Raw genomic sequence first — 25,996 nt, 5'->3', positions numbered from 1 at the left:
AAAAAAGTGAAAAAACATTTCATCCTATTTTTTTCCCTGCTTATAAACTCTTAAATATTGGTATTTTTTTTTTTTACAAATACACGTTTTCTTTTTAGCTAAAAGCTGAAACAATTGCATTTTTGTGAAGGAATTTAGTTAGAGATCAGGGGTGCGTTCTCCGATAACGTTCTCTCTTAGCGCGCTACGAAGACTCAAAAGGTACACCTTAACTACAGGTATACCTTTCCTACGCGTGTTCTCCGAACTATACCTTAGGATGTTGCTTAAGGTAAACCATCTTAAGTTCGACCTTAGCGGGTGCTGTCCATGGTGGAGGTTCTGAATAGGTTCATATCGATTGCTCGACAATCAATTATTCACTTTATGTAATAGGTTTCGCTACGTTATGAGATAGCGGTGTTCTTTATAAAAGAAACATTTTAGAAATAGTTCAAGTTCAATTTATTAGGAATATCTGGTAAAAAATATTTCAAGTTGCAAACAACTAAATTCAACCTTCTATATTTTATATCAAACCCGTGCAAAACCCGCAACTTTATTTCCAAACGTATCATGTTTAAACTGCTCCAATTCATCCGCTATGCCTTGAAAGGATCATTTATATTAGGGGTTCCCAATAAGTGCGTTGCACAGGGGAATAAGGTGGGCCGTGCAAGCACTTGGCTGTGCATTACACTTAAAATATATAAAAACAAACTGCTGTTGTTCATTATTTCACGCGTTTATTGTGCTTGGACACTGGATGCGCAAGCACCGTGGTTACAATGCGGATAAAGCTTAATGGACGCATTTCTGGAGCCTGTCTGTCTAAATATAACATGTCAAATTTTATATAACAGCCTATATAAATATATAGTATGATTGCTTTAGATTTTAGCTTTGGTTAATTTTAATGTGGAAATTTTGTTGACCTTAGACTATACAAGCAGTAATCAAGTGCACAGTTTATTTTGATGTTTATAAAGAATATGGCATGCAGTTGCCTCAACGTTATAAAACATTAAAAAACTTCGATGCAAAGTCGAATTAACATATAACAATAATCATAATTATTTTTTGTAATTTTACCCGATTTATTTATGCAGCTAAAATACCAGCCGGTAGACTAAGATTTAACGGATATGAAATGCACAAATGAAATAGTAGGATTCGCTGTATAGCTGCCAGTTTCACCAACTCCATCACCCAAAATATATTTTTTAAATAGTTTCTTAATCCTGTAGGGTTAGGGTTAGTTCGCAGTTGATGTCCCTTTGGAAAACATAATAAAAATCTAACAACCATCAATGTAATGATGTCTAATTATGTGAATGTTTTATTCTTTAACACGGAGTGTTTTTTTTTTTTACAAATATTTAGTTATATAGACTGCAATGTAAGCTTTTATGAAAGTGATGGCCCCTAGTGGAGTCATGTGGGATAAGGTATAGCTAAGAGCGCTCCAGACCAACCTTACGAACGTATGACTTACAGAAGTGATACGTAACTAAGAACGTTTTGGAAAACACGTATTAGCGATAAGGTACAGCTTAAGGTACAACTTAAGAACGACATAGCATTAAGGTAGTTTCGGAGAACGCAGCCCAGATTCAGAACGAATATCAAACATAAAATTAGTAAATAACGTTTTGGCTTCAGTTTATCCATAAATTGGGTAAGTCCGCTGTCTAGTGGACAATCGCGGTATTGCACATTAACATAAATTCTTCAGAAACACGTTTTTTATGCAAATTTTTTTTTTCTTAATTGACAAGATAACTCGACAATGGCGGGTAAAAGAGTTAAAAAATATTATTGGACAAGAAAGCTTTGAAAAAGTACCCTACTAATATTTCAAAAGTTATCAGCATTTAGCACTGGCATATGTGTAATTTAGACAGCTGTCAGTGCAGTTACACTGCTACGCCAGTGGGACGCGGCAACAGACGAATTTGATAAAAGAGGCCTTATTAGACTGTTATAAGCTTAAAACACTGATTCATTATGAATAATACAATGTTGACAATGACATGAAATTTAACTTTGAGCGCCATTTTACAATGCTAAATCTTTTTTTACGGTCTATGTGCTCGTCACCTAGGTAACTGAAGCTCATGTTTCAAGTGATGTTTTCAGTCAATTTATCATGAGGTCTACCCAACATTAAAAACGAAAACAATCACATAAATATGGTTATAAGTCTTCATACCATAATGTGCTTTTTGAGATTAGAGGCTGAAGTATTGTAAGCCGAAATCACTGCAGGTGGCAAACATAGTTTGCATTACATTTGCACGCTGTCTCCTTTCCTTCCTCTGTTTGTGAAAAACTCCCAGGTGCGGCCATGAATTTTTAATTAATTCAGCGTCCATAACGCCAAAGTTCTTTGACATTAAAACACTAAAAACAACGTAAAAGAGAACGACGCCCGAGGATCGATTGAATAGCTCTCCAGAGATTTCCGGTCCAAATACAAGGGTTTTTATTGGCCCGCCCACGATCAATAATTTCTATTGGATATCAAAATGCTGTCAAAGATTTTAATATTAATTTAATTCAAATTCTACAAGTACTTAGTAACGAATGTGATTTTCAAAGTAGCGAAGTACATTAATTACCTTAATTTGTACTTAAGTACAAGGAAAATTACAGACTTAAAAATTTACTCATAAAAGTACAAGTACACGAAAAAACTACTTAATTACAGTAATCAGGGATGTGATTTTTCCGTATAAATAAGGATTTCCGTATTTTCTGTCCTTGGTGGGATCACCCGTCTGAATCGCGTAAATCCGATGAGTTTTTTTTTTTTTTAGATGATGGGGGGTAATCACGCGCGTGTTGTATGCCCGTGTTGTTGCAAGTGCTGTCTCAGTATGCCTGCGTTGTCTGTATGCGCGCGCTGTCTTTGTGCGCGAGCTTCGCTGTCATCCAACATGGATCCCTGACGTTTTCTGTGTTCTACGTCATACACATCAGGCATGAAAATCCCTCACCTTTCAGCGAAATTCGCCGTTTTAAAGCCAAAAAAGGTGACCCACGTGAATCGTGTAGATTCGATGAGAAAACATTTTCGGGGGGAGGGTGGTATGCGCGCGTTGTTTGTAGACGCGCCCTTCCCCGTCATCCAACATGTTTACCAGACATTAGATTTATTTGAGTTCATGCTGCGCTGCAAAAACCGACAGGCAGCTGCAGGTGACATGAAAGTATCACGAGAGCGAATCGAGATGTCATAAGGAAGTCTGCTTTCGAACGGCTCTCGCGCTACTGTGATGTCATCCGCATTTCTGTGTTCTTCGTCATACAAGCTTGTTGAAGATGCGTAGAGAGACTGCCTTCGGGATGTAAAGTCAACACAAAGCGCTGTAAAACTTCCATTGTTGAATACTAAGGCATCAATCAATTAAACAACATATATACACAAACTGACATTGCAAAGTGACCTAAAATATTTTTTGTTGAAATGGATTTGAACGGATTATGGACATTTTCCTCGCTTGTAAGTCACATTGGGCTAACTAGTCTACGGCTGTAAGTACTTAAATGTAAATATGGTGAAACTGCTAAATATTGCATGAAATGCTGTAATAAGAACATACTGACATACTGTTACTTATACAGTTAATAAGAAAGTTTACAGTAACATTTAAGCGATTTTAGACTATTTGAGCGACAAAGATGCTAAAGTGAACTGTTTTCAGTGCGCATACGCGCATAAACTCCAAAGCCCATGCGCGTTTCAAAAATCACGCAAACACATCATTTCTTTGGGCTTGACAGGAGATATGCGCAAAAACTATATTGTAATATCACAGTCTCTGCAAGTATTCTCACGGTGTTAAAGGGACAGTTCATCTTATAAGAAATGCTTATGTTTGAGTCATTATGTTAATCAAACTACAAGACAAAAGGAAAATCACTTTTATAGCTTTAAAAAGATCATTTATATTTAATTTATAGAATGAAAACAGTGTTATATATTAATTTAATACCGTTTCTCTACCTAATCAATACTGTTAGATCATCTTACTTTATTTGTAACTTTGTTCTTTTCTATTTTATATGCTTGTAATTTCTTGATTTGTTCTTATTTTATTTTCCCACATCACTTTTTTGCTTATATGAAAATTATTCAACCCATGACTCAAAAACCATAATGCAATTCATTTAACCAGCACTATATTGTAAAATTAATTCATTTCAAATTAGATGTAGGCCTTCAGGTCCACCTTATTCCAAGGCCAACTTAAAATTGTATAACCTTGCGAGTGATAGTCAGATTATGGCAAAATAAACTTATTGCAGATGTAAAATGGTAAGGGAATGCTACTTGTTACAGCTTTCCACATTTATCAACCAATTTAATTAAACATGGTTTCTGTCAGTCAAATGTTTACATTTTAAATTTGAAATCTAAATTTTCCGTCAGAATTAAATAATTGAAATAATGGTCATAATGTATTTTCTGCGTATGTTATGGTGTGCATTTTGTTTCTGCCCACGTGAAGGGATGTTAAGTTCCTTCCTTCTTTTTTGTCCTGTGCCAATCACATGCCTGAGTAATGTGAGTAGTTGTAATTCGTTACTTCCCCCTCTGTTCATGATTTACATTTATATATTTAAACTTATAACTATATATTCAGTTTTTATAATTTATTATTTTCGGTTTGGCCCCCCATAATACGCAAGTATGCATGTATGCATTTTTTTAAATGCCGTTTATCGCGTAATGGAACCAAAAACCAAACTTTCTTAACCATAGCTCGCATCTTTGCCACATTTTATCCCTGTTAAGTTTGCAAACATGAATACTGTTGACTGGCCGTTGGCCTGATTTTGTTATGCAGATTTAGAGACCAAGCGGAAGAATGGACGGCAAACATAATTTAATATTCTCCTGAACCAACAAAACATGACACAAATAAAAGGCAGAAAAATAAAGACTGGTGGATCATGAAAAAGCTTTGGGCTTTGGTGAACGCTCTAAAGGGAGGGAAGGATGTTAGGCTTTCAAAGCTAGTTTGCTATGGTTTGCCTTTCCTAAAATGCCTATCCTACCTTTAAGAATGTTTTTATAATTCATTGCAAATGGTGTCTTCATACAAATTGTTATTGATTTTTCATTTAAAAATTGTTTAATGTAAACTAATTTAGTGTTTTTATTAAGTTTACAATAATAAATCACATTTTGTGTATGTTACAGGCAATAGGAGGAAGTGGAAACTTCAGCTGGTCATCCACTAACTTAGCTGTTGCCATGGTTACAGTGAAGGGACTGATGACAACTGTCAGAGATGTTGGTGTCAGTGTAATCTACGCGCATGATGTGAGAAATCCACTGCACTATGGAGACATGAAGGTGATGCCAGCAGTTATTCAAATCATTGAAGTGGTTGTGTTATGCTTGAACATTTTTGAGCTTGTAAACCTGAAAGGAATAGTTCAGTCAAAAATGGAAAGTACCCCATAATTTACTCAGTTTAATGCCATCTTATATGTATATGCCTTTTTGTTTTCAGCTAAACACAAAGGTCTTCCTGTAGTCAGTTTGTAGTCACTCATCTTTAAGCATCTGAATAGCAATGTTAAAAGATTTTCCAGTGATTTTTTTTCATATCTTATATGTAACTCTACATACCATCTCAATTAGTATATGCAGATTCATGTATATGCAAATTAGTCCCTGTCTCCACTTAATCGCCCCAGCTCAGACCTTACTAATATATGTAGGTAAAAGGCCCTTTCAGCAGTTCCAGACATGTAGCTGTCGTGGAATTTTAGCCGCATCAAATAATACTCACTAAAAGTGAAAGTCAAGGATCACACAGACACACTGTCGACAGAATTTTCTTTGTCTGAATTAAGTATATTCTGCAGAATAGGCTCTCACCCCCTGGTGCTAGAAGTCTAAACCCAAGAGCCCCGATTACAAGGTTAAACACATTTATAGTAAGATGCTGAAACACGTACAATCATCCGTTTCTACGTCATCTAGAAGATAACCTTCAGTTTGTCAGTGATTAAGAACATAAACAGTTAAACATCATATAGGACAGCACATGATGGTACATGATGTTTAAGTCCTTGGACATTGTACTTGCTGAAAAGACAGAAAGAGCATAATTCTGTACGTTAGCAGAAAAACATGATCTCCATATGAATCACAATTTATGAGCTTATGATTGTAATTAAAAAATGAAAAATAGGATGAAATATAAAACATAATAATATGAAAATAAAAGCATAATAAAAATCCTCCACTACACTACTCCCTTTTTATGATTTATTCATAACTTCATTTACTGTCATCGTTACGTAGCTCTGGTTATTACCCTTAACCATAGTGTACATAGAGTTCTGTGCAGTTGCAAAAGCAAAAATGCACACACATAATATGATCATGAACCTCATTTTTGAAAGAAGAAAAATAGTTCGTTTTCTTGGAGAAATTGAGCACAGTTAGAGTTGGGGTCGTGAGCCCTTGATGGTTTCGGATTGAGCAAAGTTAGAGTTGGGGTCGTGAGCCCTGAGCACAGTTAGAGTTGGGGTCGTGAGCCCTTGTTGATTAATTTCCTTTGTAGGTTCGGGTTTGGTAGGACCAAAGCTATTCTGCTTTGTTGTGTGAATGAAATTACCTTAGTGTCTAAATTAATTTCTGGTCTCAAAGCTGGTGTTGTAATTACAGTTATTAAGGTGCATGCGTCATTCCGGTCACCCACATTAAAAATTTCGTGTGCGTGTGTCCAAACCAAACCCATAATACTGGAGTCCTCCAATACTTTGTGAGCTGTTGCCGTTCTCTCGTGTCGTTCTTTGTACAAACTTGCAGAATACAGGGGTCTGTGGCTCCCTCCGATGCGGAAAAGTGGTCCGTAGCAGTCGACTAGTCGTCCTCCCTTTGGTTCATAACTTGCAGTCTAGGACCAACCCTCCGGCAATGGGCAGCGTGCACCCAGGTGGCACGCTCCGCGACCTTCACGGCCGTGTGAGTCGTCAGCAGAACCTGAAATGGCCCCTCCCACCGTCTCGCCTTCAAGGATTTCCTCCTCAGGTTTTTCACCAACCCGAAATCTCCTGGTTTGATGTTGTGCAAAAGTCCCTCTGCGGGGCGTGGTAGTGCTGCTTTAACCTGTTTTGAGATATTTTGAAAGATCGAAGACATAGAAATACAATACTGCAACATGTCATTTTCATTTCGAATGGTATCACCTATCGCCCTGTGTGGTTCCCACCCCATATGTGGGGGTCTTCCAAAAACTAATTCAAAAGGGGACAATTTTGTTCGGTCTCTGACCCTCATTCTCCTGTACATGAGTACCAGTGGTAAGCACTGAACCCAATTCAATTTTGTTTCTTCACACATTGTGCTTAGTTTTGCCTTGATGGTGCCATTCTCTTTTTCCACTGCAGCTCCACTATGTGGGTGGTAGGCGCAGTGATTGGTCAAATTGATTTGCAAAAATTTACCCACATCTTTCACCACCTGAGCATTGAAGTGTGCTCCATTATCCCTGGAAATTTTGTTTGGGATTCCCCATCTAGGAATGATGTCTTTCAATAGCATTTTTGTTACCCCAGCACTGTCTGCATGTTTGGTGGGTGTGGCTTCAGTCCACTTTGAAAACATGTCTGTCATCACCAAACAGTAACGTTTGCCCTCTGCTGGTGTCAATTCAATGTAATCCATCATTACATGTGTGAATGGTCCCTCAGGAATGGGATGCCCCACAGGTGAAGTTTTTACCCCTCTTGCAACATTATTACCCAGACATATATGATACTTTTCACAGTGTCTCTGTGCTACAGGAGAAAACCCTTTGTGAACCAATTTTGTGCCATGGCTGTCAGCATTCCTCCTTTGGACACGTGGTCTAAGCCATGTGTCAACCTAGCAAAATGGGAATAAAAGTGTTTAGGTAAGCAAGGTTTTTGATTTGGACCCATCCAAATCCCTTCAGAAGTTTTGGTAGCTCCACACGATTTCCATAGAGCTATTTCTGTTGGGAGAGAAAATGTTTGCATGCTTATTAGTGACTCCTGTGCCGTTTCAGCTTCCTTTTCCTGGGAAATCTGTGTAAGAGAAAAATCTACGTTAGTGGACATGAGAGACGCTTGATTTGCCGCTGCGTCCGCGCGTGCATTGCCTCTGGACACCACGTCCTGTTCCTTGGTGTGGGCTTTGCATTTGCACACAGCTATTTGAGAAAGGAGTAAAATTTGCTCTAGGAGAGCAGCTGTCAGTAAAACCAGCAGTCAATGTAAATGGTTATAGATTGATTAGTAGCAAGTTGACAAGCTTGTGTTAGTGCATGCAATTCAGCCACCTTTGCAGATTTGTGAGGTGGTAAGCATCCGGATTTCACTACTTCAACGTCAGACACACCTGCCCACCCCATCCTATTCATGCCTCTGTCATCTCTGGAAGAGGAACCATCCACAAAATATGTGAGGGTGCAATTAGGTATGGGTGTGTCAGCTAGGTCAGGCCTTGGTGTACATAATTCCCGCAGGGCAGACAAACAACAGTGTGGTGTACCTTCGTCAGGTGTAGGTAACAATGTCGCCGGGTTCAGAACTGTACATCTTTCAACTGTGACATTAGACATTTGTAACAATGCACAGGAATAACGCAGCCACCTTGCTGCAGACAAGTGAGATGTGCGCTGTTCAAGCAATATGTGAGACACAGAGTGAGGGACCAGCAGCCGCAGCTGTTCGTAACCCACAAACTCACTGCTGGCTTGTACAGCTTTCTCCGCAGGTGCCACTGCCCTGAGACATCCTGGTAGGCCCCTGGCCACCGCATCAAGGCGACCTGAAAAATATGCAACTGGTGTCAACTTGTCACCATGTTCTTGCAACAAAACAGATGTCATACAGCCATTTCTTTCATCCACCATTTGAATAAAAGGCTTTTTTGGATATGGCAGCCCCAAAGTGGGTGCCTGCTGTAATGTCTGTTTTAGTTCCACAAATGCCCTTTCAGAATTCTCTGTCCATTCTACCTTCTCTGATAGTGCTTAAGGTTTCTCATAAATCATGTCATGCAATGGTTGTGGCATCTCAGAATAGTAAGCAATAAAAGTCCTGCAATAAGATGTCATACCCAAAAATGACATTACTTGTTTCTTTGTAATGGGTTTTGGTATGTTAGCTATCGCCTCTATTCTCTTTGGAGAGAGAGACTTACCCATTGGTGTAATTTCATGTCCTAGAAAGGTTACTTTCTGGACAGAGCACTGTACCTTCTTGGTGTTGGCCTTGTGGCCCTCCTCAGCTAGATGTGTGAGCAGCCGTATGGTGTTGTCAGTGCACGACTGCTGAGTCGGTGCCGCCACCAAGGGGTCACCCACGTACTGCAATAAAGCAACATCATCAACCAACACAAGTTTCTGTAATGAACAATGCAATTCTGGGTTGTAAATCCTGGGGCTCTCGCTATACCCCTCAAATGTAAAAGCAGGATGGACAGGAACACTGAAAAATGCATTCGAAATATCCACTACACTAGAAAACCACTGGCTGTCAGCTGGTATCTGTGAGAGAATTGTGTAAGGGTTTGGCACATTAGGTGCCCTTGCTTGTACCGCAACATTTACTGCTTGGAGATCTTGAACAAACCTCAACTCTTTGGGCTGATAACTACTGGTTCACACCCTTTAATCAAACCCACATCATATTTATCTTTAGCCCACAGGTAATCAGGTACTTTGTCAAGAACTTCTTGCGGTAAATCAATGCTAGCACATGTCATGTGTGCTGGCAAAATGTTTTGTGAATTTGAGTCTGCAGAAACAGCTTTCTGAATTACAACTCTCTCTCAGCAATGAAAAAAGAAACACAACTTCTCCTGTGTGCCGTTATCTGCTCTGAGAACTGTACGTTATCTGACAACATTTCCCAATCAACAGCCTCGCTGCAGGCCTTTGCAAATTCACCTGCTTTTTCCCATGGCTGACTGGTATCTTTTGCAATAGAAACATGGGGTACCGAATTTTCAACATCAGAATTTGTTCTTGCTTTTCTGTCAATTTAACGAGTGCCACACACCATGAGTCATTCCAGCATATGTGGGTTATTGTCAAACCTTCTGTTTTTACAGAGAACCATTTCTCTTCCCACTTTCTCTCTGTTGACTCAGCAACATGAGCTGTACAATGCATATTATCAGCTGGAATGACCTCGCTGGCTTGTGGCAATCTTATCTTCCCTTCACCACACAATTCTTCACTCTGAAAGGCCCATTCATACACATATAACAGAGACACACACATATACAACATTCTGGGATCCCAACAAAAAATACTCAGGCCTTGGTTGTTACATAAGATGCTAGCATTCATTTTACACATCAAATCCCTCCCCATGAGGTTTACTGGACACGCATCAGACAAAAAAAAACATATGCATGAACTCATTACCGTCATGCATACAACAGAGTGGAGCAGTAAATTCTTCCCTCACTATATGCCCCGTAGCACTCATAGATGAGTTAAACTGCCCACTCAAGGTGACAAATGGGAATTCATCTTTGCGTATGACAGAGTGAGTTGCATCCAGAGTCTACCATAAACAACAATACCTGTCCCTCAACCATTATTTCTTCGAGAGGCAGTTTAGAGTATGCCTCTCGATCAATATCAAGCAAAGCAAGTCCTTCATTGCATAGAGCATTTCTTTCCCTATCACACACATCAGAAAAAACAGAATTAGCAAGCAGATAATATGGCATTTGAACCTCAGAAAAAACAAGATTGGACTTACGTCTGATCTCTCCTTCCGTCTGATTCTCTCTTTCCCCCTCCTGGCTTCAGTCCCCTTTTTTCTTTACACCCCGCAAAGTTTCCCGCGCCCGCTTGGGATTCCAGTGTCTCTTGAGATTTCAGGAATTGGAAAAATTGGTTTTTCAAGTGTCCTTTCTGTCCGCAATACCAGCAAAAATTTTTCTTTTGCATTTTCCGGCCACTGCTTTCCTCTCCTCTTCTCTCGTTCTTTCTGCTGCCAGTTCTCCTGGAAAACGTTGTCCTTGTGAAAGGAAACTGTGCTGATAGCGCCGTTGCTGGCCCCATTCGCCTATCTTGACAAAAGCTGAAGATAGTTGTTGATCGGCCTTTCTCTGCTTCTTTCGTTTTTCTTCGTCATGCAGGCATTCAACATGTAGAGAAGGTGTAATGACCTCACTCAGCTTTCCTGATTCCCATCCGATGCAGGTTTGCTTCACCTTCGTTTGAATTTCAGGTTGAAGTCCCCCGAGGAACATTTGCTTTAGGTGGATTCCCAGGATGTTACCTCTCCTGTGTTGATGTTTTCATCTGAACTTCCTCCTCTTCCTCTTCCAAGATGCTGTCGAGGAGGATTGGTGGGTTTAGCTCAGGTGGTAGTTCTTGCGCTGGCGGGGGTGCAGTTTGTATTCTTGGTAATGCTTCTTGTGCGGGTGGTTGTGGGAGTCTTCTTGGAGGGGGTTGGAGATCATCGTCTAGAAGAGGTACCTTTGTATAAGAGAAATGTACCCCAGGTGGGGTAAGTGCAGGTGCATATGGAGGAGGAAAAAACAGAAAGTTAGTTTCATCATGTAATGAATCTGATGTAGGAAAACATTATGCTTAATGTTTAGCTCTGACTTAGTCTGAGTCAGTTCGTCCTTGGTCTTTATCTTACTCTGTGCTCTCATCCGCAATGATTTTTTCCCTTAATAAAGTGAGTGCTTTTACACTCAGTGTTCCTTTAGGAGGAAAATCATACCTTTTCTCCCAGATTTTACGCTTTCCAACGCCCCCGTGCCCTTTGATTTGATCACTCGAGCATACACACCATTTTCCAGATCCATTGACTTTGTACTCTCTTTCGAATTACCCTGACCCATGGTCACGAACGAAAAACGCTTACCGTATTATCTATTCAGATTCCACCACAACGGTTCTTTTCCAGATTCCGTCAGCTTTGACTTCAGAAATGGTTGAGACTCTTCCCTTCCCTTAGGCCTGGGGTACGGAGCCCGAGACCTCTTGTCTCAGGGGTGATCAGTCAGTCTCTCCCAAACCTTCTGGTTCGAGTCTTCAGCTGTGGAATCCGCATCCTCATCGCCATTATTGTCGTGGAATTTCAGCCGCATCAAATAATATTCACTAAGAGTGAAAGTCAAGGATCACACAGACACACTGTCGACAGAATTTTCTTTGTCTGAATTTAGTATATTCTGCAGAATAGGCTCTCACCCCCTGGTGCTAGAAGTCTAAACCCAAGAGCCCCGATTACAAGGTTGAACACACATTTATAGTTAGATGCTGAAACGCGTACAATCTAGGGCTGTGCCGGTTTCAGAATTGGTGATGACGGTTATGACGTGAGTCAAATGTGACGGTTCGTCACATAACCGTCTGGGGGGGGGGGTTTGCTTGTTTAAATGCTCGTGGATTGACACGAAAGTGTCATTTTACCATAAAATCATGAATGTGATGCCAAGTGTGTTTTAAACAGTAATGACTTTGAGAAATTTTACAGAAAGCAATTAAATATTTAAAAAACACACTGTTGCCAGAAGACTGCGCTGTCACTCTCTGCCCAGCATAAATGAAATCCTCTATCTATCATTATCTTAATAATCTTCAGAGAAACAGATTTGTGCCATGGGCTTTTAATGTCTATAATTGTGTCTATATCTGTCATTACATGGACCAGAACAGCACGAAAACAATGTGAATTAAAAAGCGTCTTGAAGAGGTTTTGCTCATAAATGCATGTAAAATAAAGTAATGTGAACTTGAGATTGTTATACTGTTATTAAACTGCGCCATATGCGCTGCAAACGCAGCCGGTGTAAGCACAATGGCCACGCGCGGCAAACACTCTCTGCATACGCGCTGCTCAGTGCTCACGATTGTGATGTGAAACCGGCGTTTAAATAGACTAGACACTGATTAGCTACTTGCTCTATGTTTATTTACAATTAACAGCAAGACAACTAGCAGTGAATAAGCTTTTAGGAGAGTTAGTAGATTAACATGAGAGGATTTGAACTTGAAAAGCGGGGTGGAGCCTTTCCGCGGTTAAAACATCTTATGGTCGTTCATGTTAATTTGATTCTATAAATTAAATAGAAGGAAGAGATGATTTGAAAGGTGAGACTTTGTTTAATGTGTTTAATCTCAAAAGTAACCAAAAAGTGCCCTGGTCTCTCCTGTTTGTCAGCGTGTGTCAGTGTCTGCTCCGCTCTGTATTTTTCGTGACGTGATAACATGGTGGGGCGTGTAACACAGACTGTTGACAATTGTTTTTAATTAGTATTTAAACATTCTTTATGATATATATTTTTTTATATTTTAATAACACGGTTTTGTCGGTTATAGAGTTCTAATGACGGTGTTTAACTATAACCGTCGGTCTCACGGTTATATAATAACCGTCACACCCCTAGTACAATCATCCGTTTCTACGTCATCTAGAAGATAACCTTCAGTTTGTCAGTGATTAAGAACATAAACAGTTAAACATCATATAAGACAGCACATGATGGTACATGATGTTTAAGTCCTTGGACATTGTACTTGCTGAAAAGACTTAAAGAGCATAATTATGTTCGTTATAATAAAAAAATGATATCCATATGTATCAAAATTTATGATCTTATGTTTGTAATTAAAATATGAAAAATATGATGATAAATAAAAATTAATAATATTAAAATAAAAGCATAATAAAAATCCTCCACTGCATAGCTTCTATAATTCATATGTAAGTTGCTTGTATTTATTACAATCGTGTTGTAGACCATTAACACTGCACGTGTTAGCAGCACATACTCAGGTCACAGAAGCAGATCTCTTTAGCAGGTATTTTCAGCCCATCCATTTAAATCTATGGCTCGAACTATCTAAGCTACTCGTTCAACTGTGTTGACATGATAGGTTACAGGCTACAGAAAAAATGGATTTTAAATCTTGTTTTTGAGACTTTGGAAAAAGATGTAGGCAATGGTGTTGAAAGATGAATTTGCACCTGGTTTGTTTTAAAGCATATAAAAAACACATATTAATAACAATTAATAACACAGGGGGACTTTATAATCCATAACACAGGGGGCTTTAAAGCCGCTCTATGCATTTCGGCGTTTTTGTAAAACAGCGACCCCTAGAGTCGCTGGAGAATACTTGCAACTGTCGTACTTTCCCACTCTAGTACTCCACAGATAATGACCAGGTAATGTTTCACAATTTCATACAAATATTAGGCTACTGCATAGTCTACTAAACTACAGATGATGGTAATAGGATAAGAAGTTTATTCCAAGTGTAGAGTGCATATAATAATAAAGTACAGCGTTTGTTAGCTTATAACATTTTTACATGATTGCAGCTAAATCACAAGTAAACAGTCTATAGTCTATGTCTACTGTATCATTTCATTTGTGTTCTTTTATTGTAATGTAAACATTACAAAATGCCATGACAAAGTTAATTGTGTACATAGCATTATTTCATAACATTGGTCGTTATAATGTCACTATACATGATTATTGCTATTTATCATAATAGTTTGCAAATTGTGCATGTTTACACTATTTACAACCTCTAGGCTTATTTATGTCCTGATAATTATGTGAGATATTGACAACTTTTAATCATGATAATCGCATGACATTCTACAAGCAAGCGCAACAACATAGACCGCAAACAAGTTTACAAATGAGAGATTTACTTACTAGTCCATTAACAAGATCGCCAGATCAGCATCCCATCCAGTGCTGTCTTTTAGCTCACGCCAACGAGTAAAAACCTGACAGAGTGGGACTCTTGTCCGGTTCCTAACGCGGCCAGATTCTCTTTTCCTACTCACTTCCGGACGCGCTTTTTTAACTTTTAAATCGTTTAGCGTCACGTCTCAAATTTGCGCATTCAGTTGTTGTTATAGGCTTGATCGACTTCATGCAGCGCTGCAAGAACCGACAGCCGGATGACGTCAAAGTGCCGTCTCGGATCATTATCGCGTTTGACGTCATCCGGCAGTCGGTTCTTGCAGCGCCACACGAAGTAAAACAAGCCTAACGTGTGTGACGTCGTTGCCGTAAAGCAAGTCGTGATTCTCATGAGATTTGTCAGGGGCGGTTCTCTCAAGCTTGCATAGCTGGTTTTAGTAGCGGCGTCCTCCCCGAGCTTCAACAGGAGGATGATTCGGGTAACTATGACTTTGTTTACCACTGAAATAACTTTGAAGCTGTTATATTAAGGTAAAATAACTGCATAGTGTGTCTTTAAATAATAGCCTGCATCTTCCTAGATTTGAAATAATTTTAAATAGTGGTAAATCTAATGACTAGTCATCATATATGTCCTAAAAAGCACGCATTCACGGTATTCGTGAAAACCAGTGATTGTCTTACATGCTGTCAATCGTACACAATTACCTGAGGTCGCACTGGCGCGTTACACCGCTGGTGCAAAACACGGCTGGTGCAAGATGAGAAGTTGTCATTTAAAAGTGCATATTTTTATTTTATTGCTAAAAATTACAATCGTTTTGCTAGATAAGACCCCTATACCTCGTTTGGGATCATTTAGAGCCCTTTGAAGCTGCAATTTTAAACTTTAAACTGTTGGGTCCAATGAAGTCATGGAATGTTTTTCTTAAAGCTACACTGTGTATGATCTACTCCCATCTAGAGGTGAAATTCTATATGACAACCAACTGCATATTACTTTCTAGCTCCCCCCCAAGGTTATGCCAAGGTTAACATGGCTTCCAGTACAAAGCAAAAGCAATGAAAAATAATGAACAATTTACAGTGTTTTTTGCCCGTGATCCATCATAGCACACAGATTTATGTTATACATGGAAAAAGTCTGATTTTCATGATATGTCAGTTTTAAATCACATACAAAAAGCAACCATAAACATAGCTTAGACACTAGGGTTGTGCCGATAGACGATATTATCGTTTATCGACAATCTTCAGACATATCGCCAATGTCAGGCTTTCATAGTGATAGTCATGATGATAGTTGGCGAATGGTTATTATTATCATCATTATAGTTTTTGCATGCTTTTCCTCGCATGAGGGTTTGTGGGCTTCACTTTACGCGGAGAGCTTGTAAAGAGAGAATTCCTTCTTGCACGCACATGGGCTTAATGCGCGCGCCTTGGACTTGTTCTAGCACCTATATCCAGTGCGTCATGACCAGCTGCGCTTCTCTGACTCACGTGCACGTGTTCTCGCATCTGTCCGAAGTCTAAACATAAATTAAAGTAGTATTTCCTTATGTATTTGTTCAGTTTATGCGTTTCATGTGAGCTGAGGCAAACTATCCCTTTTGTTTAAAATATAACCCACTGCATATTGGCGCCTCTCTCACTCTCGCGTATGTGCAGAGAGTGCTGCGCTCTGTCTGAAGTCAGATAGTAATCCTGTTTATGATATGCATTTCAATTTGCAGCAATACATCCCTCGTGTTTAAAATATGATCGCGTTCCGCTGGACCGATGTTATAAAAAAAACCTCTGAGAGCACCACTGCTTGACATGTGTAGCCTTCTGCAACAGCACTAAACAAATGCATTGAATTGTGATTGTATGTGCGCTGCGTGTGTGTGCACAGGTGCATGTTTTTACAGTCATTAAGTTATCATGTTAAATAATCAGGATTATGATTTTTCCCATGCAGCCCTAACTCTGACATTTCTGTGCACCAAAGAGTTGTTAGCGCCCAGAGGGTTAAAACCACAGAGAGTCTTGTTCGCGCTCCCTGGCACACAAGAAAGTTAGAGCGCCTGGGCTTTAATGACGCTCTCATATTAATGGCATCAGTTTAAGAAGGTTGTGGTCATTACGGTGTTGCTCTTGTTCTTTTTTGTCCACCAATCAAGTGACTTGTCATAATGAGTAAAAAATGAACAAATAAATAAATGAGTAAACTACTGCTCCGCCCCCGATACTATCGTGTATCGCCGATCTCACAGGCTGACGATAGGACGATCTCAAAATGGGGCATATCGCCCAAGACTATTAGACACTCCTTTTTCATCGATGGAGGAAAAATATCCCAGGTGCTATTACACTTGATATTAAGATGTGTTTTCGTCGATCTGATCACAAGTGAATGAGAGAGACACATCACGTTAACACCTTGGGCCTCATGTGTATGTGCGTAAGTACAAAAAAAATTGGGATTTATCAAACGTGCGCACGTGGTTCGTACGCACATCAGTAAGTAATCCTTGATAATAAATCCCATGTGTTCTTAAGCACCATGCTCGTGCACGTTCATGGTCGTTGCATTCCGAAACGCCTCCAATGAACCATATAGGGTGACAACACCTCCCGTTATAAGTCACGTGGTTGTGCTTTTACCTTCACTGCAATAATGGCAAAGAGAGAGCGAAAAAGAGGAACTTTACCGATACAGAAATTAAGTTATCGTTAGATGAGGTTGAATCCTAAATAACACATCCTGTTTGGTTCACTTATTGTGGGAGGAATGACTAACAAAAGAAAACAAATCTGCATGGCAACATGTTACCAGTGCGGTTAATTCCATTGGAAAAAAAAGTGGTTTGACATTAAATTATCAGCGTCACAGCACACCAACGTGAAATCATTGCAAATAGAGGAGGACAGACAACGACAGCTTTACACCTTGGACAGCCGCATATAGCCAGCATCATCGCCGTGATCTTTGAAAACGCGCTCCCGGCGGAATGGATGATTTGCCAATTCTTCCAATAACGCAAGATAAGCCATTGCACTGTGTCAAGCCTTTGTCTGAGCTTTCATTTATAGAGGTAGACACCAATTTGACGGCAAATCTCAAATAAATCATTAACTTCAACACTGGTTTGCTTTTACTATATATAAGACACCAGTGGCGAACCGTGAGTACTACAGCTGGGCCTTCAAAAGATGCAATGAAGTGCAAATGCCTCTTCATGCGCAATTACGCATGGCACAATAAATTAAAGTCACAAGTTTAATGAATAGGTTCTACTACACAGCCTTAATTCTTAAAAATAGGAAAATGGAGACAAGTGAGCATGGGGGGAATAAAAACCCAAATGAATTGAGAGTATTTTGATTTTCGTACATTTTTCTATTCAGAATATACTAGGCTATTCGTATTTCATTAAATCATACAGCGAACGTGTAAAAATTCTGAGAATGCAAAGTTAAAGGAATAGTCTTCTCATTTTCAATATTAAAATATGTTATTACCTTAACTAAGAATTGTTGATACATCCCTCTATCATCTGTGTGCGTGCACGTAAGCGCTGGAGCGCGCTGCGACGCTTCGATAGCATTTAGCTTGGCCCCATTCATTCGGTGGTGCCATTTGGAGATGAAGTTGGAGGTGGCCAAGCGCATCAACGTTTTTCCTATTTGGGACGAGTGGTTGTACGAGCAAGTTTGGTGGTGCAAAATAAAACATAGCGCTTTTCTAAGCAGATTTAAAAGAGGAACTATATTGTATGGTGTAATAGCACTTATGGGAGTACTTCGACTCGGCGCAGTAACACCCTCCCTCTCCCATTATGAGAGGGAGAAGGGGAGCGGACTTTTCAGGCGAGTCGAAGTGCTCCCAAGGGTGCTATTATGCCATAAAATATAGTTCCTCTTCAAAATATACTATTTTGGCTTCACCGCCCAGATAAAAATTGGTGTTTAATTGAAGCACAAGCATGTTATCTTTCCTCTTCCTGCTTTAGTAAATTCTTTACCTATGAAAACTTTTTTTACTATGAAAAATTTACAACTAACCCTCCATTGCTGTCAACTCTTAAAATTTTTTATCAGTTTTGGAATCACTATTAATTCCTAACGGAATTTTTTAGGTCCTATTTACAAAAATAATTTATTTGTTTGATCTCATTTAACCTAATGTAAGGGCCTGCAATGTCGTGATTTGACCTCTATGACACTGTAGCGCTACAGTGCAATGCAGCTCTCACAAATTTGACGAATTATGGCGGAGTCCAAACAAGTCAAAACGAAAGGTTATTAAAACTTCAAACCAAGAATGCTGAAGCTATGTTAACTAACTTAGTGGTAAATCTTTAATACATAAATAAGAATGCAATACTACTATTAGTACACTGTAAAAAAAAAATTAGCCTCCCTAACTCAAAATTTTCTAGTGACTGGTAACATTGACATTTTTCACTTGGGCCAATAGATTTTCTGTGAATTGAATTTTATCAATTGTGGCAACGATGTTTAAAAATTAGCTCAATGGGAAATAACAGGTTGAACCAATTGAAAATAAGAAACCATGTTTTTTGCCCAATTAACTTTTTAAAATTGTGGTAGCATAGCATTCTTTTTTTAATTCACCCAATCTGAAAATGTATATTGGTAAAATTATATTGATAATGAACCATGCTGAATTGTTCATTTCCCATTGTCCTAATAGAAAAAGAAACACTCAAACTATTTTGTAACATTTTATTCATTTTTTATTTATTTGTAATACCTTAAAATTGTAAACATACAGAAATTGTCTGCATACAATTGCACAGTAAACATAAGAAAATTATTATTTTTAATAAAAAGTTTAGAAAAGATATTACAAATATCTCCAAAAACATCTATATAAAAGTGGGGAGAGTTAATCACAATTTCACTTGAATTTAACATTCTCACACGAAGTAAGAGCTTATGAAACTACTTTAAACACTTAAACATTTAAACAATGCCTCATAACAGTTTAAACATTAAACACCTAAAACATTCTACAAATTAAAGGCATAAAGTCTCACAAATTTTCCAGCACAACCTGCTCACTGGAAATGAATCTTTACATAGATCAGAAACTGATCAGAGTTTCACGAATTCCCATTTTCATGTCACATGCGTAAGAAGTAAAAAATTATAACTGAGCGTTATAATGTACCAAATGAAGCCAAATGTAATAAATAAAACCAGATCAATACAGAATATCCTCTTCTGAACATAGAAAAACGGCTGCTATTAGCTAACATTATGAAAATAAAACAGTTTTAATATAGAAGTACAGTTATTTTGGTATTGGACATTTTTCATTCCTATAGTTTCACTAAAATATCCTTTAGTGAGACTTTGGTAAATGTGTGGTTATTTGGTTATCCAACACAAATAATAGTAAAACTATGACCCCTGACTTTTAAAATTGACTTAGTATAACCGTTAATGTGTTTGGCTGAAAGAAGGAAGTCCTAAACACCTGTAGGATGGCATGGTGGGTAAGAGGAGTAAATTATGGGCTGATTTTAATTTTTGGGTGAAACAATTCTTTAAGATGTTGTCTGTGTGCAGGTGTTTGTTATTGAGCCGGTAGGGATGGAGTTCAGCCCATGTGCAGTAGAGGCTCGTGTTGGTCTCACTCTGGATCTGCCACTGAGGATCTTTGGTGAGCTAAATGGAGAGAGAGTGACTCTCAGTGACTGTTCACACTTTGACATGCAGGTGGACATGGAAAGCCGTGGCGTATTTCAACTGCTGGAGGGGAGTGGTGTTAAATGCACTTCACACAGTATCTCACAACAGTACTCTACAGCAGATGTTCTCAACCTTTTTTGGCCCCCATTGTGCAGGATGCATCTTTTCCTGGCACACCAAAAACAAACCTTGGAAAATAACGTTCTGGAAACAAAAAACTAACGTTAGGAGAACATTTTGGGAACCAAAATATGTTAGCTGGGGATAGGCAGGAACAGTTGGTTTGCATGGAAATACAGGATTTATCCTACATTAAACATAATGTATTTTTTATACGGGCTACTTGTATTTATTTGGGCTACCAAATATTGAAGCGTTCCTGCCAGAAGGGCTAACAGGGATTTTGAAATTTTGCAAGCCCTGTAAATTAATAGCCTGGCTAACACCAGACCAGTCTAATTTTCTCGTATTTGAGGCGTGGTTTACGAATGCCCAGAGCCGTTTATTGGGTGCTACGAATGTCTATCAAATGCATCTGTACGTATCTCATAGCCAATCATTTCAATTATACCAGATGGCGTATGCAGAGCGACATCAATTCAAACGTAAACGACTTTTATCGGGTACGAGTGAAGCTGAAATTTATGCAACTAAACCAGTAGCTGTATATTGTATTGAAAAGCAACACATTTAGTGGCACTATGACAACCACAGTACAGGCATAATGATAATAATATTAATAAATACCACTTACCATTTATAAATTAAATGTACTTAATCAACGACGATGCCTAGCAGGTTGGTCCTATAAAACTCTCTGTGGTTATCATGTTTTGCCATATACAAACATCCTTCTTGGATATGAAATTGTTTAACGCCAAATGTTGCTCTTTTTTTAAATTAACTTGCGTTCAAAACTACTTAGAACGCTATCTAAGGCTGCATTGAAAAGTAACTTTGCGTCTGTTGCCGTGTTATAACAAATAACAAAACTGCTTTGGTGTGTCGCATAGACGTCATCATCGTCTTGCTGCCTCCTCCCCGTTCTGTGATTGGTTCCCTATTTCAGGGGCAAAAAAGGGCCATAGTTGCCATGCTAGACTTGGAGCGTGAATACATTTGCACGCCAGGCAGCATGGGGAAACCCAGGCTAGTAAATTAATGTATTTTGAAAACCACTGTTCTTGTTTTTGTAGTGCCAAACTAAACCATAACCTAAGAAATATAGTTGAAGCCTTGTGCAATTATTGAAGACAAACTAATAAAAAATAAGAAACTGTTACATTACCAAGCAGCTGAATTCAGTCAAATGTAAACATAAAACCACTCAAATTACTTGTAGTCTTAATTTTGAATGACGATGTTATAGTACTGCATACTACACTGTGTGCACAATTATTAGGCAAGTTGTATTTTTGAGGATTCATTTTGTTATTGTACAACTACAGTGCTCTTGTTCAATCCAAAATGTTAACAAACCCTGAAACCTAAACATTTAAGTAGTGAAAGTGAATTTTTGGCTTTATTAGGACATTTCACAAGACTTTTTTAAGATGTAAAATAAATCTTTGGTATCCCCAGAGTACATATGTGAAGTTTTAGCCCAAAATACCAAATAGATCATTTATTGTAGCATGTCAAAATAGGCACTTTATGGGTGTGAGAAAAAACACAGTTTTTGTGTGTATCCCTTTAAATCCAAATGAGCTGGTGCTTGCAGCTCAGGTGGGCGGAGTTTTAAGAGCTCAGACAGTATCAGACAGCCACAACAAGGAGATTCTCACTAAACAAGTTAGTAGCGGTGTTGTTCAGCTTCAGATATTTGAACCAGTTTAAAAAGTCAATCATCTTTTCTATGAATACTAAATATGTGTTCATCAGCAAATGGGGAACATGGTGGGATAAAAATAAAAGACTTTTAGGTCTCATGCCTTTATGTGCTAGTGTTTTAAACAGACACAATGATTTTCAGCATTTTACAATATAATACATTTCCACAAACACTCATGAGTTTACTTTTTGACCAAACCACACGAGCACATTTAAATGATCTGTAATAAAACAACACGTTTAATGCTCAATCTTTAGAGAAACAGAAAAAACGACATGTTTATGCTTATATTGTGTATGATTAAAATGAATACATTTGCGTTGTTCTGTCATTCTCTCACTCTCTGTTTTGTGACTCGTATTCATTTTAAACTTCAGAGAAACAGATAAAATTACATATATACAAAAATGTCTGGGTTATTTTTGATCCATACAGATGTGGCCTTTAAAAATGCGCGTCTCAGAGAGAAGAATGCCGCAAGCACTTCTGAAATTCTGCGGGATCTGTCGAGCGCAGAAAATACTAAAAACGAATACAGTTGTTTTATGTAACCCTTACTGACGACAATATGTGTGCTGGACTTTAAGCTAATTAGAAGAGATGTGATGTATAACTGAGTCTAAATTTGCGAAGACCTTTGAAGAGACCGAGAGCATTTGCGCAATATCGTTAACTAATTGATCTAATTTTACATTTAGTTTCTTTTTATTGGCATCTTTTTTATAGTTTTAACATTTATTGTTGTAATGTGCCCTTCTTCATTACCGTACACTTTATAGTATCATGTTTCACTTGGTATGAAACACAATATACAATTCACAATGGTGTTGAATACATTTCACTGGGAGTTTGTATGTTATACTTTTAACTAGGTAATAAGTAAATAAAACCTATTGCTTTTATTATCCACCATATATATTTTGCTTTTTGAATAAAATATGGCAGTTTTAACACAAATTAAGTATTTATTTATTGGTAAATCTGGTACGATTGAAGTAGCAATGAGGTGTAAGTTTGACGGTTTCACATTCAGACTTCTTTTAGGCTGAACGTTACAATATAGCTACTTGGAGGAAACTTCTTAAATTGAAACTGTTCTTGTAAAGCTTAGTCAGCGCAGTCACTGTTTTGATAACAAAACACATGACAAGACACCTGTAAAGAGCCAGGGGCGTCACGAAATTTGGTTAAGGTGGCCCATCCAAATTCTCTATGCAGGTAAAACCCTGCAAGGGAAAAAAACAAGTAATGGATCAGGGGCATAAATCACAATTAGGGCTAATTTTAAGATAAATTATCTCTCATGTTAAGAGAGGTTTAACAGGAGCACAGCAAATTATGTGGTGAATGGTTTTAGAAGGCTATGTAAGGCTATTCTCTTATCTATTTTATTTGTTTATAAGGGAGGCTTGTCCCAGGTTTAAGTCACTGCAGTGGAGTTCGAGTCAAGTCTTTGACCCCTGGATACACCAACCTACTGGTTAGTTACACCCACAGCAACGTTCACCTCAGTGCAAAGATCACCATTGCTGCCTACCCCCCACTCAAGGTAACTTATTTTAGATGTAATGTAAAAAAACAACAAATCCGTGTTGTTGACATGAAGTGCACCGACATTTAGCTTGCATATATTTCATTTGCTTTCACAGTCGATTGACCCCGTATCTGTGGCTGTGGTGACATTGGGCTCTTCTAAAGACATGATTTTTGAAGGCGGCCCTAGACCGTGGGTGCTAGAACCATCTAAGTTCTTCAGAAACCTGACCGCTGAGGACCACAACAGTGTTACACTGTCTCTTCAAGGACCAGCCTCTCGTACCTACTCCAGACATCTGCTCAGAGCCACTTGTCGTTCTCTGGGAGAACAGGTAATCCAGAGAAACCTGTGTGATGTCATAGTCCAATTTGACAAAGTCAATTATTTATTAGGTGTTTTTATTTAATATGTTTTTTCTATATAATTTCTTACTACATACGTTCCAAAATTGTATATACTGTTTTTGCTTCATACCTTTCTAGTGAGTTTTCCTCTTTATTTCACAGTGTAGACAATTATATTTGTTATAGCAGTGACGGCTCATCAGCCTCGGCTGAGCCTCTTTTAAAAGTACTCAAAAATTATTATAGGTAAAGCGATAAAATTTAAAAACTGATCTTTCAAAATAGATATTCAAATGATGCAAAATCATTTAGGTCTCATACACACTGCAAACTTTCGGGAGTGACAACCGCATTAAAATGTGGGAGTGAATCCCCTAAATGTTCGTTTCATGTCTGTACGGAACAAGACTCACTCCTGAAAATGTGATGATTGGCACAGAAATAACCATAGCAACGTTCTGCCGTCTCGCGTGCTTATCACTCACAGCTTTGACCAAAATAATAATAAACAATAAACCTCCGTCTTTGTGTTGTGTATTTTACGCTTTTGTGAGACTGCTTCACAGCGTGAAGCGCGCGGTCTTGTAGTGTTGCCAGGTCCTCGTCTTTTTTGTACGTAAATACCGTTTTGGCGCTTAACCGTTTATGGCTTTTGGCTCATGAAGCAATCAAGTTTTTGGTGTTAATAAAGTGTGAGGGTGCCGGTATTTTGATCTTTGAAGTAAAGCATTTAGATTTATTTTGGTTTATTATTGGATTTTTCTTGTTCGCTGTTTTTTTAGTGCAAGATCTGTCAACCACACTAGTCAGCAAATGCTAGTGCCTCTGTCATTTTCTGAACCGCGCATACAGAAGACTTTTTCCTCTTCTAAGCATTTATTTTTTTCAGAAGAGAGACCTGTCCTGTTTATTTAAACACTTGAGTAACTACTAGTTGTTCAGTTCGGTTATGTACACACTGTGCAGAGTTTTTGTAAATTCGGTTGCCACTAACTGCATTTTGCGGGAGTTAATTAGGTTGTAGAATGCGGTTGTGAGTCCCGTAAATTACTGAACTGTGTGTGTACAGAACAGGATTAAAAGGTGAAGTGACAGCCAAATTAATATGCAGTGTGTACGAGACCTCAGAGGCAAATTCAAATGCCTCTTTTATACACATAAATAACCAGTTAAAATCAACACCATTGGTATGTAATTCCGATAACCAATTAGCGTTCATTACCGCACTGAAACAAGTCCACTGTTAGTCAACATGGCCGCGAACAGCATCACTGGGTATTATTGACTACAAAATTATTTCGGAAAGCTTTTTTTTTGATCAACAGTTAGAAATTAAAAATGCCTGGCGAAAAAACAGAACTTCAAATAACACAACAGGAATGATGGATTTTGTTTATAAATAGGTGAGTAGAAATGTTACACCTAATGGGGCCATCAATTCATGTTCTGTTTTAGTAATTGTGTGAAAATGCCGCTGTGTGAATTGTTTTGCGTTAACTCTCTGAGGTCACGCGACGTGCGTGCTTCAAACTCGATCACTTTTTTATTACTCTGCAAAGCTACTTGAATAACAAAATATTTCAATAGATAATACATATATATATTATATATGTGTGTGTGTGTGTGTGTGTGTGTGTGTGTGTGTGTGTGTGTGTGTGTGTGTGTGTGTGTATTTACATTCTATTAAAATATTTAAATTAAAGTATACCTTATCATGGTTTTACTACAGAGGAAGTAGTTTCCTCTCACATTCCTGCCTACAAGGCTCATTATTCGGCTCATTATGCCAGAGATGGGGACTCGAGTTTGAGACTCGGACTCGAGTGCGACTTAAGTCACACACACAGTGACTTCAGACTCGACTTGAGACTCGACCCTCAAAGATTTCAGACTCGACTCGG

At 38.5% G+C, this 25,996-nt stretch overlaps 1 protein-coding gene across 3 annotated transcripts in view; it reads left to right on the top strand.

Annotated features, from left to right (window-relative positions):
* nup210 (nucleoporin 210) overlaps window positions 1-25,996 on the top strand; it is a 302,105-nt gene that overhangs the window by 145,107 nt on the left and 131,002 nt on the right. For all 3 annotated transcript variants that reach the window (XM_073853990.1, XM_073853989.1, XM_073853991.1), the window contains 4 exons: window positions 5,189-5,344; window positions 20,261-20,454; window positions 23,622-23,763; window positions 23,864-24,082. In XM_073853990.1, the coding sequence (XP_073710091.1) occupies window positions 5,189-5,344; window positions 20,261-20,454; window positions 23,622-23,763; window positions 23,864-24,082 (711 nt within the window). The remainder of the gene's footprint in view (window positions 1-5,188; window positions 5,345-20,260; window positions 20,455-23,621; window positions 23,764-23,863; window positions 24,083-25,996) is intronic.

Source organism: Misgurnus anguillicaudatus, chromosome 16 (assembly GCF_027580225.2).
Source record: "Misgurnus anguillicaudatus chromosome 16, ASM2758022v2, whole genome shotgun sequence".
NCBI classification, from domain to species: domain Eukaryota; kingdom Metazoa; phylum Chordata; class Actinopteri; order Cypriniformes; family Cobitidae; genus Misgurnus; species Misgurnus anguillicaudatus.
The sequence above is the reverse complement of the archived record's forward strand: the minus strand, read 5'-3'. Positions and strand labels throughout refer to the sequence as shown.